Source organism: Falco naumanni, chromosome 18 (assembly GCF_017639655.2).
Source record: "Falco naumanni isolate bFalNau1 chromosome 18, bFalNau1.pat, whole genome shotgun sequence".
Lineage (NCBI taxonomy): Eukaryota > Metazoa > Chordata > Aves > Falconiformes > Falconidae > Falco > Falco naumanni.
Genome location: NC_054071.1, coordinates 2,349,081 through 2,365,305, shown reverse-complemented (window position 1 = coordinate 2,365,305; position 16,225 = coordinate 2,349,081). Strand labels below are relative to the sequence as shown.

Sequence of the window (16,225 nt, the reverse complement as noted above, 5' to 3'; positions counted from 1 at the left end):
GGGGGGGCTGCAGGACTCCAGCACACACACAGAGCTGCTGCTAATTGGTTTTATTAGAAAATATCCAAAATAGACAAAAAATGGTTACACAAGAGGCAGAGCAGGCACCCCTGAGCCATACACCCTGGGAATATGTAAACGCCCCCATCCCCTCTGCCTTCGACCTCCCCGAGGAGGCAGAGCTGCTCAGGCCCCGTGGAGCCTGTGGGCAGGGGCCAGTGGGGTTAAGGCACTTCAGTGGGTCCGGCGGGTGGTGGCACCGTCCCCTCAGCCCTGTGATCCCCTCCCTCCCCAGTATATCCAGTTCTCTCTGTGCTGCACGCTCAGAGCCCTGGTGACCCGCTGCCCCCAGGCTCCTGGGGCCAGAGCTACCCCCTCTGCCCCCCCGAGACCTCTTATCGCTCACGAGACATTGCTAATTATGTAAAACAGCAGGGGGAGGGTGAAGTAATCAACTGATTGTCAAAAACTTAATGCTAAAAAACTTGGTTATGTATAAAAAGAACAGCTTGGCCCGAGCCAGCCCTCTGAGATCACCACGAACCACTGCATAGATTGAGGCAATGAGTGCAGTAAAAGGAACTCAATATATTAATCAAATACAAACCCACTGTACAAAACGCTTTTTTTTTTTTTTTTATAAAACCTGTTCACAAAAATAGTGCAAAACATCGGGCACCAGCGGGGAGGGGGGGAGGGGCTGGCATTTGGAATGACAAAACTTTGGTTGAAGAGGGGCAGGGCCGGGCCTGCCTTCACAGCGGCTGGGCTCAGGGAGGGCTGGCAGGGCAGGCAGCACCGGCAGGGCAGGCAGCACCGGCGGGAGGGCTGCGTTTAGTGCTAAGGGGAAGGAGGCGAACGGCACGATGCAAAAGCAGGATGTGTTAATGCAGCAGAAGGGCTGCAGCAGGAGTTGAGGGGTGGGGGGGAACCGGGGGACCCCTCCACTGTGCTCTGCCTGTGGCCAGGGCTTCCCGGCCGAGGGGAGCCCAGGGGTGCAAGTGGCTCCGAGTCCCTCCAGGCACATAGGGCTTGTGCAAGTGCTGTGTTTGATTCCAGTAAGAAGTACCGTCAGGCTCAGGCAGCAGGGAGAGGAGAAGGAGCTCCCGAGCCCCCACCAGCCCCTTAAGTGAGGCGGATCCCGAGCACTTGTTCCAGTTCCTGCCGACGCTGCTGGACCTAGAGGACAGGCAAGGGCAGTCAGGCAGGGAGGGGCTGTCCCAGGGACCCCCCCCACCGTCTCTCGACCCACTGCAGCACCCCATCGGCGTGGCACAGAGCCCACCTTGGCGAAGATGTGTCTGCCCACAGCCTCCTGCGCCCAGGGCTGCTGGTAGAACTCGGCTCGCCGCTCCTCCTCGGGGTTCCCGATCACATCCGTTATGATCTGAGTGAAACACAGGGTGAGTGCCAGGGCAGGACCCTCCCCCCTCAGCCCCTCACTCTGCCCAGCCCCAGGCTTTTTACCTTCAGGTCCCTCCTCTGGGATTTGATCCATTCCTGGATGAAATCCTGCGGGTTGTTGCTGAAGCTCAGCATGAAATCGCGCTGTGTCTTCAGCTGGTTGATGGATTCGATGGTCTCATGAATCTAGAGATGACAAGGGGTGTCACATGCCATGTCCCAAACCCAGAACAGGGTCTGGCTGCCCCCCTCGTGGTGGTCCCTGCACCTTGGCATCCAGGGAGGCGATCTCCTGCTGGTTGGTGGTGGAAGCCAGGAAGTTGCTCATCTGAGCTTTCAAAGGATCATCCACCTCCACATCGATGTCATAGCAGGCCGTCTTCTTCTGGTCATTGGGGTCCACGCTGGGAGGAAACAGGGTGTTAAGGGGCAGGGGGGCACCTCCTCAGCTTCCACCCTGCTGCAGGGGTGGATCGATGCCCCCAACAGCAAGACAGGCACCCCACAACTGCCCCAAGAAGCCCCTGAGTTTGTTTGGCAGATTCTTCCCCTCCCAAGTGACTTGTGCTCACTGCTGCTTTGGGCTGGAGACCCCCGCTAGCCCACGCAGGTACTGCCCTGCCCCTCCACCCTGCAGGGCACACCAGCGCGCTCTCCACCCCTACCTGATGGTGTGGTTGATGATGATGGGGTCTGGGTGCTGCAGGAGCCCCGCCAGCTTCATGGGGATCTCAGAGAAGCGCATGCGGACACAGTTAAAGATCTGGAGGGGTAAAGCAGAACATTTGCTGTCCATGGCAGAGCCTCCTTCCACCTGCCACAGAAAGGGCCAGGCAGGAGCTGGGGGGAATCACCCAGCCTGGTTTATGGATGGCAAGGTGATGGATGCAAGCTAGAGCCTGGGGAAGGGGCACAAATCGAGACTAGGCAACCTGGGGTGTCCATGGCAAGCCCCAAAATACTCTTTTTCTGGCCTTACTGGGCGAGGGAAGGGTGCTCTCCTCCCAGCAAAGCGTGCTGGTGCCAAGGGGCAAGGGCTGACCTGGCGGAAGTAGCGGTTGCAGTTGATGTACTCCTTCTCGTGACTGTCCTGCAGCTTGTTGTGCTTGATGTAGAGCCAGAGCGCCTGCATGATGCTGGCGCGGGTCTGGGTGTGCACCCCGAGCAGGCGGGCCAGGCGAGGGTCCAGTTTGTACTGTGGTGGCTGCAGGGACACACAGGACGAAGAGGATCTGGTTGGCACTTGGAAGGGCCCTTCCTCCAAGCGTGGTGCCCCACATGGCTTGGGTTGCTGCAGGGTCCGTGCCTGGAGCTCTCTGTCCTCCCTTCTAGTCCCACAGCTCCATACAAGGCCCAGCCCAGGCCCATTTGCCCCTCCTTGGTCTGCCCCGTGCGTGAGCCACGCTGGAAGGGCAGCAGCAGAAGGCCAGCACCCGCACAGCCCCAGGACCCTTACCTGGTGATCCAGCATGAGCAGCAGAGTGCATTTCACATTGACGTCGCCGGGACGCTTCACTTGGAAGCCATCGGTCTCCTGGGTTGTGGGCAGCCGGTGCCACTACAAGAGACCAAGGGGACGCTGGTCAACTCCAGGACCATGACAAGCCACCCACTAGCAGACAGTTGTGTCCACAGCCAGGAGCGGAGCCGTGCTCGGGCTCTGTGCAGGGGTCTAGCCGAGGCAGCCAGGCTGGATCCCACCCCCGCAGTTCCTGGGAGTCTGACCCCAGTGGGCGCTTCAGCCGAGAGCCCACCCAGTCCAACAGCTACAGCTTGGTGTGCTCCAGCCCGGAGGCAGATGGGAGTTCGGATGGGCTGGGAGAGTTACAGCCCTCAGCTCTTGATGTCAAGGGCTCAGGCAGCTCCGGGAGTCAATGTGGGATCAATCCTGCCCTGGCCACCGCAGGGGATACACACCAGAGCTGTTCACAAACCACCCTGTGTAGGGGAAGGGGATTCATCCCTGCCACAGCAGGCACTGCCTCAGAAACAAGCGTTTCCTGGGCAGGAAAAGCCCGCTCCCGGCAGGAAGACCCAAAAACCACCCCGATCCCACTCACAGGCAGTGCTTAATGTCCCTGAGGACCTTCCAGCTAGGCAGCAGGACAGACCCTTCGTCCCAGCTAGTGCTGGGGGCAGAGATGAGCCTTTCTGCAGCATCGAGGCCCAACGCTGCAGTGCTTTTGCAAATCTGCGGGAGCCAGGGCTGCCTGGGCTGCCCCTCAGAGCCACGTCCTCGCTGCAGCCCCGCACCTCAGCTCTGGCTGCGTACTTGCAGGCACGAGGGGGTGAAGTTAATTGCTGCCAGGAGCCGTCACACCAAGGTAAGCCTGGAAAGCACGGCAGGCAGCGTGGTCCCCCAAGGAGGGCCAGGCACTGCTCCCCTGCACCCAGAAGCACCTTGCTCAGTCCGGAGCTGAGCACCCACAGGATAAGGGGCAGCACCACCTCCCCACCGCCTGCTGCGGTAGCACCTCTCCCCACCCTGCCCAGGTGCCCCCGGAACAGCCAGGAACCTCCTGCCTCACCTCCACCAGATGGTTGTCTGGCCCGTACAGCTCTTTGTCCAGCTCAATGACGAGGCTCTTGAAAAAGGAGGAGAACTTCCTCTTCTGCTTGCTCGGCTGCAAAAGAGCGTGGCAGAGACTTCACCTGACACGGCCACGGAGGGCCCCAGCCCAAACACCACCGCCAGCACCCAGTTTGCAGAGGGGCCTTATCCAGCCCAGCCAAGCTCCCAGCACAGCGCACCACAGCCGGTTCATCCCTGCCTGTATCCTTACATCCTCCAGCAGTTTGCCCTCCACGCGCAGCTCCCAGGAGGCCACACGCTCACCACCCTCCCCTTCTTCTTTGGCTGGGGTGAAAGTGTTGGAGATGTAAATTCTCAGCTTCCGCTTTTGCTGTGGAATAAAAAAAACAGGGTGGGGAAAGCTTAGAGGCAAGAGGCTGAATGCCAGCATGCCCCTCACAGCCCCCCCCCCCCCCCCCCCCCCCCCAGCCAGCCAGGGCTGCCACGCACCGTCAGTGGTTTCTTAATGGCCTCCTGAATCTCCATTCTCTTCCGAGCGATGGTTTGGTCCAGCTTGCGCTCAAAGGCGAGGAGGTCCATGTAGGCCTGGGATTCTGGGACCAGTTCCCGGATCTGTCAAACAGAAAATACCAGTGCCTTACTAGCTGGGCTGGGGCTGTATCCCCCACACCACCACCAGCGCTAGATTGAGATGCCAAGGAGTCGCCAAATGACAAGCCCAGCACAACAGCACCAGTTTCTCATTTGAAATTATTTAAACTACCACCCTGCAAACCTCTCCTCCCCAAGTCGCAGAGCTCTGCTGCAGACCTCAGAGTGGAGCCTGTCACCGTGCACAGTAGTCTGCCAGGTGTCACAGACAGATAATGTAACCCTGGATTGTTAAGAGGGACCCCCCCCCCCCAGGAGAGGCTTAGGGTGCTTCAGGGGTCTCCAGCCTAAGCCACTGATGCTCCTTGCTTGCTCAAAATCCTTGCTTGTCCAACTCATACACAGTCCAAACTCTCCTGACACCTCGGAGGAAGAGACAGAAATCTTCCAGGTTGGTCTGGGACTGAGCAGAAATGCCCAGAGGGCAGGAGGTGGCTCAGTGAGATTGTTGTCCTTGTGGGGACCTCACCACCCCAGCTGCACCACCTCCCTCCAGCAGCTCAGCTCCTTCCCCACGCACCGAGGTGGCACTCACCCTCTGCGGCAGGACCTTGTCAGCCATCTTCCTCCTTTTCACCCTGCAAAAAGCACCGAGACAGGCAAAACAAAAAAATAAATAACCCTGCAACTCTCGCAGGACATCCTGCTGCCAGCCCAGTGGGAGGCTGCTGCGTGCTTGGGCAGCTGCGGGTCTCTGGGGATACTGCCGAGTCCTGCTGGTACGCCAGGAGCCTGGCAGCTCTTTGGCCCCTCCAGGTCACAACCAGGGCCAGGTTCCAGAGAGAGGAGGCACAGCGGCAGTGCCAGCTGTGTGCCATGTGGATGGCTTGGTCTGAGCCAGGTATCGAGGCTCCTGCTGCACCAAACAGGTCCGGGGGAGTAGGTCCCCTTTGGGGCTGCTCCCTGTGACAGGGACTTTGGACTTGGAGGAGGAGAGCAAAGAAAGGCTGTAGGAGCACCTAGACCACAGGACCTTGGGTCAGTGGTGGAAAGCAAAGGAGTAAGAGAATACATCCCTGTGGGCAAGCCAAGAGGACTCCAGGGGGAAGGTGCTGGACTTCTAGAGCCTATGACCAGGGAAGGAAATCCGGTCCCTGGGTTCAGTTTGCTTCACTGCTGCCACTTCCTGAAGGTGCTGCAGGGCAGGAGCAAGGAGAAGGAAGAAGCTTCTGCAAAGCTGCGGCAGCAGGTATGCTCCTGTCTGCAGGACAGCATTCTTGAGTTTCCTCTCTGGAAATGGCTGTCACATTCGGCCAGTGCTACAAACCAAAGCCCAGTTCCAGGAACTCCCTTAAAACCAGCTTAAACCAAATCAGCCTTGCTACAGTGGGGCCAAAATCATTGCGGGGAGAGGAAGCAGAGTGGCCTCTAGAACTGAGGGTGAACTAGAACGGCTGCAGCCTTGCTCAGAGCCATTTTAGCTCTAAGCTTGTAACACTGTGTCAGACCACAGGGCCCTGGGCCCTCCTCCCATCCCACACACCGCAGCCGCCCCATCAGCCTGAGCCCACCCCGATAACCCACTAAGTTCATGCTCAGTGCCTGGATACGCAGGGAAACACTCTCCTCCCATTCTGCTGCACATGTGAGTTAAGAGATGGGGCAGAGTCCAGCAGGCAAAGGGAAGTCCCTTTTCTTTGGCAGCTGGTGAAGCAGCAGGGCAGCAAACACGGGCGTTCCTGCTGCCATCACGAGGTGCCCAAGGTGTGCTGGCTGCCCCACGGCTGCTCACACGGGAGGACGTCGGGAGGTCAGCCCTAGCTCAGTGGAGGGTCAGAGCGCTTCTCTGAGCTCTTCTTGCCACGTTAAATGCCTCCTGCCCAGCAGGGTTTGGCCACCCCATTAGCAGCTGGCTGTTCCCAATCCCTTGATCCACAGCCAGCTGGGAGCAAGGATGCTCAGCCAGCCGAGCATGGCTGATCCCACACAGCCAGCCGCCCGGAACAGAGCCGCAGCCTTATCTGGCTGCTGACGTCCTTGCTTGGTGGCGAGCTGCCCCTCGTCCTTAATCCCCAGCTTGCTGCAGAGCACCAAAGGGATGCACAGATGCTGTGTCGGGGTTGTGGTGCCCTGCGGAGGGATCATGGACTTAAGTGAGCTGTCGCCCTTCAGGCCTGTCATACAGCCAGGACAGGGAACAGGACCCGAGTATCCATTAGGACCAGGGGATCCTGCCCTGAGAAACAGCCTCCAGTAATCAAGAAGCCCTCAGAAAAAACAGAAATGGAGCAAAGGGATTAGCAGTGTCGTAAACAAGCGAGGAGCTGCTGGCAGAGCCCCACAGCTCGATGAGACCAGCCCCAGCAAACAGTCCTACCGAGACCACAGCCCCGGGGAGCGTCTCTACAACCTGCCACCCCTGTCTCCTGTTTCCACTCTGGCCAGAGCCAGCACAAACCCCCGTGAGGAGGGGAAAGAACCTGAGGAGCCAGTGCTGGGGCCTCTGGCAAAGCACAAACACATGCAGCGAGGCTTGTTGGTTACTGGCACAGAGATCAGAGTGCGAGGAAGCTGCAAGCTGGGTGTTCTCTGCCCCCATCCCCACCCCACTATCACAAAACATCCCGACCCTGAGCTCTGGCAGGTTTCCCACCGCAAGCGGTGCCAGCCAGAGGCAGTCTGCATGTGAGCCGTGCCGGCTGTGCCCCGCTGCAGGCAGCTCCCCCCTCTGCAGCAGGGCAGGGAGCTGCGGGTTTCTGCAGCAAAGTGCAACTGGGATGCCGGGGGTCAAACCACCCGCCTCCAGCCTGCTGGGGTCTCTGTCCCGGCCCCTTACCCTCTCCTCTGGGTGGCCAGCGGTGGCTGTGCCTGGGGGGTCAGCAGGCGCTTCCTGAAGGGGTCCATCATCGACTGCGGCAGGCCAGGTCTCATCGGGGAGGCTGCTCCATAGGGGGGGGCTCCTGGTGGTCCCACCTGCAGCCCTGCCATGGGCATCCGACTGCCGGGTGGCATCCCGGGGCGCTAATAGGGAAGAGAGGAGAGGAAGACTGTGCATTAAACACCACCCTGCAAGGGGCCCTGACCTTCGCTGGGGCCAGCGGATGCCATTTGCCCTCTTGCTTCTTCCCTGGGAGAGATTTCTGAGGCTGAACCCTGCTCTGAGGTGTGGGCAAGGGACAGGGCTGGGAGGAAGGAAGGACATCGTGAGCTGCAGCCTTCCTCGCGGCAGGAAGAGCAACGGGAAAGCAGAACCGGGATTAGCAGAAGCCACTGACGGCAGGGGAAGGCCAACCTGCCAGCCGGCACGGAGCCGAAGCCATGCGTGGCCCTGAGCCACCACCGTGCAGCAGGAAGCATCGGACCTGGAGCATCACGAGGCCCCGTCACGAGGGTCATTCCCTGCAAAGCCTTCACCATGGGGACATCAGGGGCTGGGGTGTGGGTTCCTCTCCAGAAAGCAGCAGTGCCAGCAGACACAGAGCAGGGGAGCGGAGCAATCCCACTTCCTAATGGCACCGGTCACGAGGCTGGCAGCTGGGCTCCTGGGTGCACGGGATGGAGGCAAGAGCTCACCCCCTGCCAGCACGCCAGCTCCCCTCCTTCCCCCTCCAGGGACCCAGAAAGGGCATTTAGAAGCCACGATGCAACACCCAACCCCTCCTGCAAGGGGTCCCGACCCAGCACAGCACCCACAGCCCCTCTGCATGCCTTGGAGTGGAGCAGTTTGGCAAGCCAGCACCCACACTGGTGGCTCGCAGGCGCCGCTAGGTCTGCACCCCTCCAGGGCCCCTGACAATCGGTCACAGCACCCCACAACCCGCTGCCCAGCCCTATGTGCTCCAGCTGGCTTCACCAGCGGCCCCAGCAACAGCCTCCCAGGATCCTTTGATCCCGAAGCTCCCCGCTGCCAAGATGCAAGGCTGGGAGAGCCACCAAGCCGGCAGAACAACATTTCTCCCCTGCCGCAGGCTCCCCAACGTGCCAGGACATCCCCCACCGCTCCCCTCCCACCGCCCTGCTGGGGCACGTGGCCGTGCCATGGAAGAGAACTAATGAAGCCACCTCCATGCCCCACTATTTATTTATATACATTTAAACCGCCTATCACCATACTGATAAAACATTCTTTGGGTGATGAACTGATGACCGTATCTACATTAATTTCAGCACAAACCCTGGGTGCAGGAGGGCTGGGAGCACAAGACCACTGCCGCGACTTGCCTGTCCTCCGCAGCTTTTAGGGGCAGGCTCAGAGCCACAACAGGGTAGTTGGTCTGATGGCAGCTGCAGCCAAAACGCACCCATCACCTCCCCAAAAAGCTGAGAAACACAAAACCAAGAGTTTGAGCTGCTCGAGTTGCTCCCATGTTAGAGCCCAATGCCACAGGTGTCTCTCTGCAAGCAGGAGATCCCAAAAACCTACCAAGCATTGTGTCAAGGAGCGTATTGCAGCTGGAAAGCCAAGGAGCAGCAGGCCACAGGAGCAGCGCCGCACACTGCTTTTCCCCTCAGTTTACCCTCAAGGTTTGCAAATTGCTAAGAGAAGCCTCTTGGCAAAGCAAATTCCAAAAACACACATGCGAGGTGCAGGCTGAGCCCATTACATGACCAAATAGTGTCTCCACCTTTGCTCAGCCTTCCTTTGAAGCAGCCCCTCCAGAGCCCGGGCTTGCTAACCTGCCCCTGCCACAAAGCAGGAGCCTGTTTCTTCCTCCTAACAGCCCCCAGATGTTTCTCTCCTTTTAAGCAGCCACATTTGCGCAACTCCTTGTGACAAGCAGGACTGCACTGGCGTTGCCAAGAGCCAGCCGCAGCCAGCAGCACCTCCTCTTCTGCCAAAAATCACAAGGAAAGAACCTGGTTTCTTGGGGTTTATCAAGAAATCCTTCGTGGCAGGCTAGGAGAGGCAGCACCAAGATCCACACCCTTTGCAAAATTAAAAAACACAGGTACCGAGTAAATGCTGTTCGCCAGTACACAGTGGCTACAGGAGGAGCTCTCACCACTGCCATGCCCCAAGACCTCTCCTGCTTCCCCCTCTGCAAATCCGTGGCTCACATTTCTGATTTATCCCTGAAATGAGAGATTTGGAGCCTGGCTGTAGTTAGCTGAGAGTCTTTGACAGTTCCACATTGATGATAACACCTTGTGCAAGGTCTCCCACACGTCCATCTGCTTTTCAGAGGGCGAGAGGCTGCTTGGTGGCAAGAAGAGGAGACCATTCTGTTGGCAGGGAGAGGTTCAGTGCCAGGATGAAGGAATCTGTCATACTTAAGACTTTAATGTCACCTCCACAAACATCTGAGAGCCATCAGCCACAGCTAAGCTGCCAGGGGAGCGAGTTCCAGCACACTAGAGACCTGCACAAGTAAAAACATGGGAAGGCAGAATCCTCCACAAGGATTTTTTTTTCCTCTCAGTTTACCCTGCAGGACTGCAAATTGCTAAGAGAAGCTTCTTGGCAAAGCAAGGCCAGACTCTGCCTTGTGTTCAACCAGTGACTGCATCCCTGTCGGGGGGAGCCTCGGCCCCTTCGCCTCCCGTCCGAGGGCTGCAGGCTCCTACAACAGCTCACGCAAGCACAGTGCAGCCCCTGAGCTTCAGCCAAGCCACGAAGCAGCGTTACAGCCCCAGCGGGGTGAAGCCTGCCTCCATCCCCGTTCGGAAGCCCTGGAAATTAGCAGGATGCAAGAGGACTTAAATTCAGGAAATGTTATTAGCCCAGCTCAAACCAAGGAGGCCTCCCTTTGCTCATTCCTGCCTAACACCCTTTGTCCCTCTGTCCTCTCCTCTTTGCCCAGAGCAGCGCTGCCACCCCATCCCCTCCGGGCACTGCCTCACGCTCCCCTCCCTGCCCCACCGCCCCTGCCAGTGGGGCGGACAAAGGGCAAACCTTGCAAGCTCAGCTCCGAGGAAAAAGCTGGACCTCATCCAGCCTTCCCTGCGGAAAGCGAGCAGAGCCATTTGGAAACGGGACAGAACACAGCTTGTTTCTGTTCCCTGCCAAAGCCGAAGGAACGAATCGGGGCTGGCTGCGGTTTAGCGGTTCATCCCAGGTCAATGCACAGGCCACTGGCGTTGGGGGAGCTCTGCCGAGAGCCAGCTTCAGCTGAATCCGATGGCATGCTGGAAGGCTTCCCCTTGGACCTTCGTTGGCATTGACAGGAGCCTCCCCGCCTGCCAAAGGCCCCTTCTTGAGGAAGGGCCGCTCAGAAACCAGAGGCTGGCAGCAGAAAGGAGAAACAAGGGGAGCGATAAATTGCCGGATGGACCTGCACGAAGCTGGGCTGGAGAGCGAGCTTGAAGGAAAGCAGCAATGCAGAAAACAGCTCGAGAGCGTCTCTTCATCTTCCTTCCAAGGCCGCAGTTCTTCTCTGCATCTCCCCAACGAGGGGGAAAGGCTCGTCCCAAGGCACATCCCGTTTTGCTCCGTTCAGAAAGGCGTGATCCAACTTTGTACACACTAACAGTCAGGGAGCGAGAGCCCACATGCATCCTCGCCCAGGGCTTTGGGAGCGGAGCCCTGGACAGACGCCAGGCAACAAAAACTCTTCCTGCAAGTTCCTCCCCGCATGCCCGGACAGCAGCGCTTCCCATTAGGACAGATGCAGAAGCAAACCCTGTTCAAACAGGATTTGAACTCCACACCAGGCTGGTCTCAAAGAGAGCTCGGCTGCCTAAAGCCTCTGCTCAACCCAGAGCTTCGCACGGATCAGGACCAACAGAGCCCCCCTCCAGCACACCCCAAAAGGATGCTTTCCCCCTCTTTGTTCGTTCCTGTGAGCAAATCCATCTTGGGAGGGTGCCAGATAGAGCCTGGGTTTGTGCTGGTGGACGTCTTCATCCAGGAGGTAGCGTTGTTCCCAAGACGCCATTGCACGCTGCAAGCCCTCACCCAGCACCTTGCTCCCAGCAAGCCCCCAAACTGCCCCAACGCAGCTCGCCATGCTTGGAAGACCTGCCATATTTTGATACAGGAGGAGCTCCAGGAGACAGATCACTTCTCAGCTAAAAACTGGAGACAAGGAAGTAGTAAATCAAAGGGAGAAGGGCAAAGCAACAGACAAAGACGCCGAGCAAATTTAGGACACGTGCTGGCAACGTTTCAAGCACCAGTGGAGATGTCTGGCTCCAGACAAACCTGCCCGTTTGCGGCCTCACATCTGAAGCTGCAGATGTTGCAGGTCAGAGAAAGAAAAGGTCACAGGGATTCAAATCATAGCATGGGCATTAACGCAAGCAGGAACGAGGAACAAACGTGCTGGGTTCCCACTTGAAAGAGAAACCCCAGCAGCTGCTAACAGAGCGCGGAGGCACACATGGGAAGAGCAGAAGAGGTACCTGGCATAAAGCACTGCCTTTGGTGCTGCTGCAGTGCTAAACTGCCCACGGAACAGCTCTGAGAGCTCCCGGGAAGGTCCTGTGGAGGAAGATGGAGCGAGGGCCTTCAACAGCCAGTTCTGGTGATGCTGTCCACCTAGAATTTCACCATCACATTTCCTCAGGAGAAACAAAGGGGGGGCCGTGGTCTCCATTGTTGCCTTCCTCCCTCTTGTTCCAAGAGGACAGCGCTCATCTGCTTTGTATCATCATTCAAATTAACTCAAGGCTCAGTCTGTGATGAAACCTGCCTTGGAAACCCTCTCCCTTGGGAAGGGTGGGGTCACCCAGCCTGAGCAGCATCACAGCTTTCCATGCAGCTTTCTGGTACAGCTCCAGCCCTGGCTGTTGTCCCCAGGCCCATTTTTTAAGCCATTCCCAATCACCCAATGAGCAGAAACACTGTTTTCCTCTGCTCCCAAGAAGATCGGATGAATCTCTCCCGTGCCACACTACACCCTCTCCAACATGTCCAGGCCACCCCGTCTTTCAGCTGGCTCCATACCAGCAACCCGCGTTTCTCCAGCTCTTCCATCCCAGCTGCCTGCACAGGTTCCTCCACAAAGCGTGACTCCGCTGTCCTTCACACCACCGCCTGCCAGGGACGGCATCACCGAGCTCCAGTCGCCTGCAGGGTCAGTTTAGGAGTTGCTCGGTCTGTAGCAGCCCTCCTGTCCCACAGAAACCAGGCTCCTTCTTGCCAGCAAGCACCCATGAAACCCTTTTAACAGGGCACCTAACAAGCGCTGCTTTTTACCATCTCTCTGCACCAGCGAAGCATCAGCACGGGGTAACTTTGAGGCTGGAGCACTGCTTTGTACAGCCCCATCTCCACTACACAGAGCCAAGTCTGCTCCCTGCCACAGTGACAATCCGGCAGCTTGGGAAAAAACTCTCCTAAGACCGAAACTAACACCTGAGTAAACAGAAAGGCTCCTTCTTGCTGCATTTACACCAGCCAGTACAACCTGGATGCTAAGGGCTGGGAGTCAGCCTTGGCACCAGCCACCAGGACAGGGGCTCTGCCCCTAGACCCACCACCAAGTAGCCTGACAGCTCAGCTGATCCTCCTTGGGGGTGGGGGGGGAAACCCTCTCCTTCCTGCTCCAGGCTCAGCACCAGCACCTGGCTGCTCTGGAAACATCAGCTCCCAAAAGGGTCCCGGATGAGTTCCAAAAGGAACTCTGAAAGGGAGTCACTCGCTTCCATTCCCTGCGTGAGCTACCCGTAAACAACCAGCAGGCATGCAAGTATGTCAAAAGGACGAGCATATGTTTAATAATCCAGTGATTAAAGAGCCCCTAAGCACTCGCTGGTGCGGATGAGGCCCATTGTGTCTCCTAGTCCCCAAATAATGAAGTTCTTCATTAAGCCAGGGCATAATAGCAGAGAAGTCCTCCGGGTACCACAGGGATGGCACTGGGAGGGTAGGGGCTGCTTTCCCCAACCTGGGGATTGCAAAACAAAGGGCAGCCCCTCCGGATCATGCCCGCTCTCCCCTCCCACACGCAGGCAGCCCTGCCACCAAGCTGCCGGCCAGATGCAGCTCACGGCCAGACGTGAGGCGCGGCACTCTCCGCCAGCCCCCGGGATCGACTGGTCCCACCGACCCAGCCAGCTCCCGCACCGGCTCGCCGGTGCCAGACACGGTGGTGCCACACACTCGGCATACATCACCCTACGCTGACCGTGTGCGCCCAGCACCTGCTACCGGCCAGCAACGGGGAGGGGGTGGGGAAAGCAAGCATATGTTGGCCTGTTTATCCACAGCAGTGAACGGTTCCTGGCTGCTCCCGTCAGGCTCCAGCTTCCCGGCTGGATTTTGCAACCTGCCGCATGGAAGGAAGGTCAGCACAAACGATCGAGCACCCGCTCGGCCCGAGTCGAGTTACCGTTGATTCATGCTCAGACCGGCCTTGGCTGTGCCATCTCAGTTTTCAGCGTTTTTAAGGCTACAGGGGCAAGTTGTTTCCTCATCTTGTATTAATGAAGCTTGCGAGCTGGAATTCCCTCGGCTTGATTTATTTCTCAAGTTTTAATTCACTCAAACGAGGCAGCAGCTCTGGAGGAGGCGATTAGCGGCGGATGAGAACGTGTTGCACAACTGGGCTCCTCCATTTCAAGCCTGCCTGGAAGACTGATTTACACCAGAAACTGAATAACCAAAATAATCACCGTGCACCCCAAAGCAAACCGACAAGCTGGGCGTGCAAGGGGGAGGTGGAAAACCGAGTGTATGGCAGAACGTAGTTCTTGTAAGAGATGGAAAACGAGCGATTTCTTTTGCTTTTGGAGGGCTGCTCGCCGTGCGGATTTACTTTCCCCCAACACCAGCAAGCGCCTGCTCTCCTCGTCCGACACCGAACCGTCTCCTCGGCCTCTCCCTGGGGATAAGAACTAGCGGCACCGAAGGGTCCGCCCGCCTTGGCTGGAGACGCACCTAAACGGGTCTCAAGGCTGGTCCGTGCTACGGGAAACGGCTGCGGAGCCGGAGCGGGACGTGGGGCTTCTCCCGGGAGCGCTACAGGCTTCTCAGCCCGGAGGGATCCCCCACCGGGGGCAGGGCGCCCACCGGGGGCAGGGCGCCCACCGGGCACCGCTGCGGCCGACGGGACGCGCCCGGCGATGGTACCGCAGCTCCTACCGGGGGCCTGAGAGGGCGGAAGGGGAAGCACGGGCCGATGGAGTGCGGGGGTCTCCCGACCACGGCTGGCGGGGCAATAACGCGGCCCGGGCCTGCAGGCGGGGGGGGGGCCGGCGGAGACCTGGCCCCGGGGCACGGCGGGAGGATGCCGGAGGCCCGGCGCGGGCCCTGAGCTGCAGGGAAGGCCCTAACCGCCGGCCCGGCGCCCCCCACCCGCGGGCGGCTCCGCCCCGGCCCCGAGGGATCTCGGCTCCCCCCGCGCCCACCCCTCACCCACCCCAGGGCCGCCTTACCTGGTACTGCGCGGCGGCCGGGCCCATGGGGCGGTAGCCCGGGGAGGCGGCGGCGGCGGCGGGAGCCGGGCTGGGGCCCCGCAGGATGGCAGCCGCGGGCCCCGGGGGCGGCGGGGCGGCGGCGGGGGGCAGCGGGCTGAGCGGGAAGGCGCCGCGGCCGGCCATGGCGGGGCGGCCCCTCCCGCGCTGTTTACTCGGAAGCGGCGGCCGCCGGAGTCCGCGCGCGGCGCCCGGTGGCCCCGCCCCCAGGAAAATCCCCGCCCCCTGCGCACAGGCTCCGCCCCTGCCATCCGCCGGAGCAAAGCCCCGCCCACTGCGCGCAGGCACCTCCTGTGACAAAGCCACGCCCACTGCGCGCAGGCTCCGCCCCACGCGACAAAGTCCCGCCCACTGAGCAGAGGCTCCGCCCCCCCCGGGCCCGCCTCTCTGCGCCCAGTACACGCATGTGGGTGAGGGTGTGCAAGGGGCGTGCTGGCGTGTGCAAGGGGCGTGTTGGTCGTGTGCAAGGGGCGTGTTGGTCGTGTGCAAGGGGCATGTTTGCTGTGTACAAGGGGCATGTTGGGTGTGTGCAAGGGCCGTGCTAGCATGTGCAAGGGACGTGTTGGTCGTGTGCAAGGGGCGTGCTGGCGTGTGCAAGGGGCATATTTGCCGTGTACAAGGGGCATGTTGGGTGTGTGCAAGGGGCGTGCTAGCATGTGCAAGGGACGTGTTGGTCGTGTGCATGGGGCATGTTTGCCATATACAAGCAGCGTGTTGGCCATGTGCAAGGGGTGTGCTGGCGTGTGCAAAGGGCGTGCTGGCGTGTGGAAGGGGTGTGCTAGCATGTGCAAGGGGCATGTTGGCCGTGTGCAAGAGGCATGTTGCCCGTGTGCAAGGGGTGTGTGGGCACATGGGTGTGCAAGCCTGAGGGTGAGGCAGCGCTGCAGATGGGCACGCACATGCGTGGGTTTGCGTGTGTGTGTGCATTTGCGTGTGCAGACATGTGTGCGTGGGTGTGTTTGCATGTGCAGGTGTGTACGTGAAGGCACATGTGTTTACAGGCGTAGGTGTGAAAGCATGTGTGTGCATGCAAGCACATATGTGTACAAGTCTGTGCTTGCATGTGCAAGGGATGTGCAGGTGCAGCAGTGTGTGCGCACTGTGTGTGGGTGTGAAAGCATGACTGTGCAAAAGTGCCGCAGGAGGCATGTGGGTGTGCACACGCGTGGGTTTGAGCATGCGTATGCAGGCACGAGGGTGCATGTCCGTGTGTCTGCAGGAGTGCACGCACACAGGTCTGAACACGCGTGTGCGGGGGTCTGCAGACGGGAAGATGTGAAGGGGTGTTTGCATGTGCAGAGGTGTGTGAAGGCACACGTGTGTTTACAGGCATCAGTGTGG

General features: G+C 59.3%; 1 protein-coding gene across 1 annotated transcript; it reads right to left on the bottom strand.

Moving 5' to 3' along the window:
* Positions 1–35: 35 nt before the first annotated feature.
* Positions 36–14,911, bottom strand: SMARCD2 (SWI/SNF related, matrix associated, actin dependent regulator of chromatin, subfamily d, member 2). Its single transcript, XM_040617569.1, has 13 exons — positions 14,846–14,911; positions 7,365–7,549; positions 5,124–5,166; positions 4,427–4,549; positions 4,188–4,307; positions 3,933–4,028; positions 2,861–2,962; positions 2,447–2,608; positions 2,070–2,167; positions 1,673–1,808; positions 1,468–1,590; positions 1,286–1,387; positions 36–1,179 (listed from the first exon to the last, which is right to left on the bottom strand). The coding sequence occupies exons 1-13, from the start codon at positions 14,870–14,872 to the stop codon at positions 1,126–1,128; spliced, it is 1,371 nt and encodes a 456-aa protein (XP_040473503.1). The 5' UTR covers positions 14,873–14,911; the 3' UTR covers positions 36–1,125.
* Between the last annotated feature and the right edge of the window lie 1,314 nt (positions 14,912–16,225).

Coding starts and splice junctions, on each gene's coding strand:
- SMARCD2 (XM_040617569.1), bottom strand. CDS start 14,872: ATGGGCCCGGCCGCCGCGCAGTACCAG. Junction 7,550..14,845: donor CGGCCGCCGCGCAGTACCAG/GTAAGGCGGCCC, acceptor CTTCCCTATTAG/CGCCCCGGGATGCCACCCGG. Junction 2,609..2,860: donor TGCTCATGCTGGATCACCAG/GTAAGGGTCCTG, acceptor GTGTCCCTGCAG/CCACCACAGTACAAACTGGA.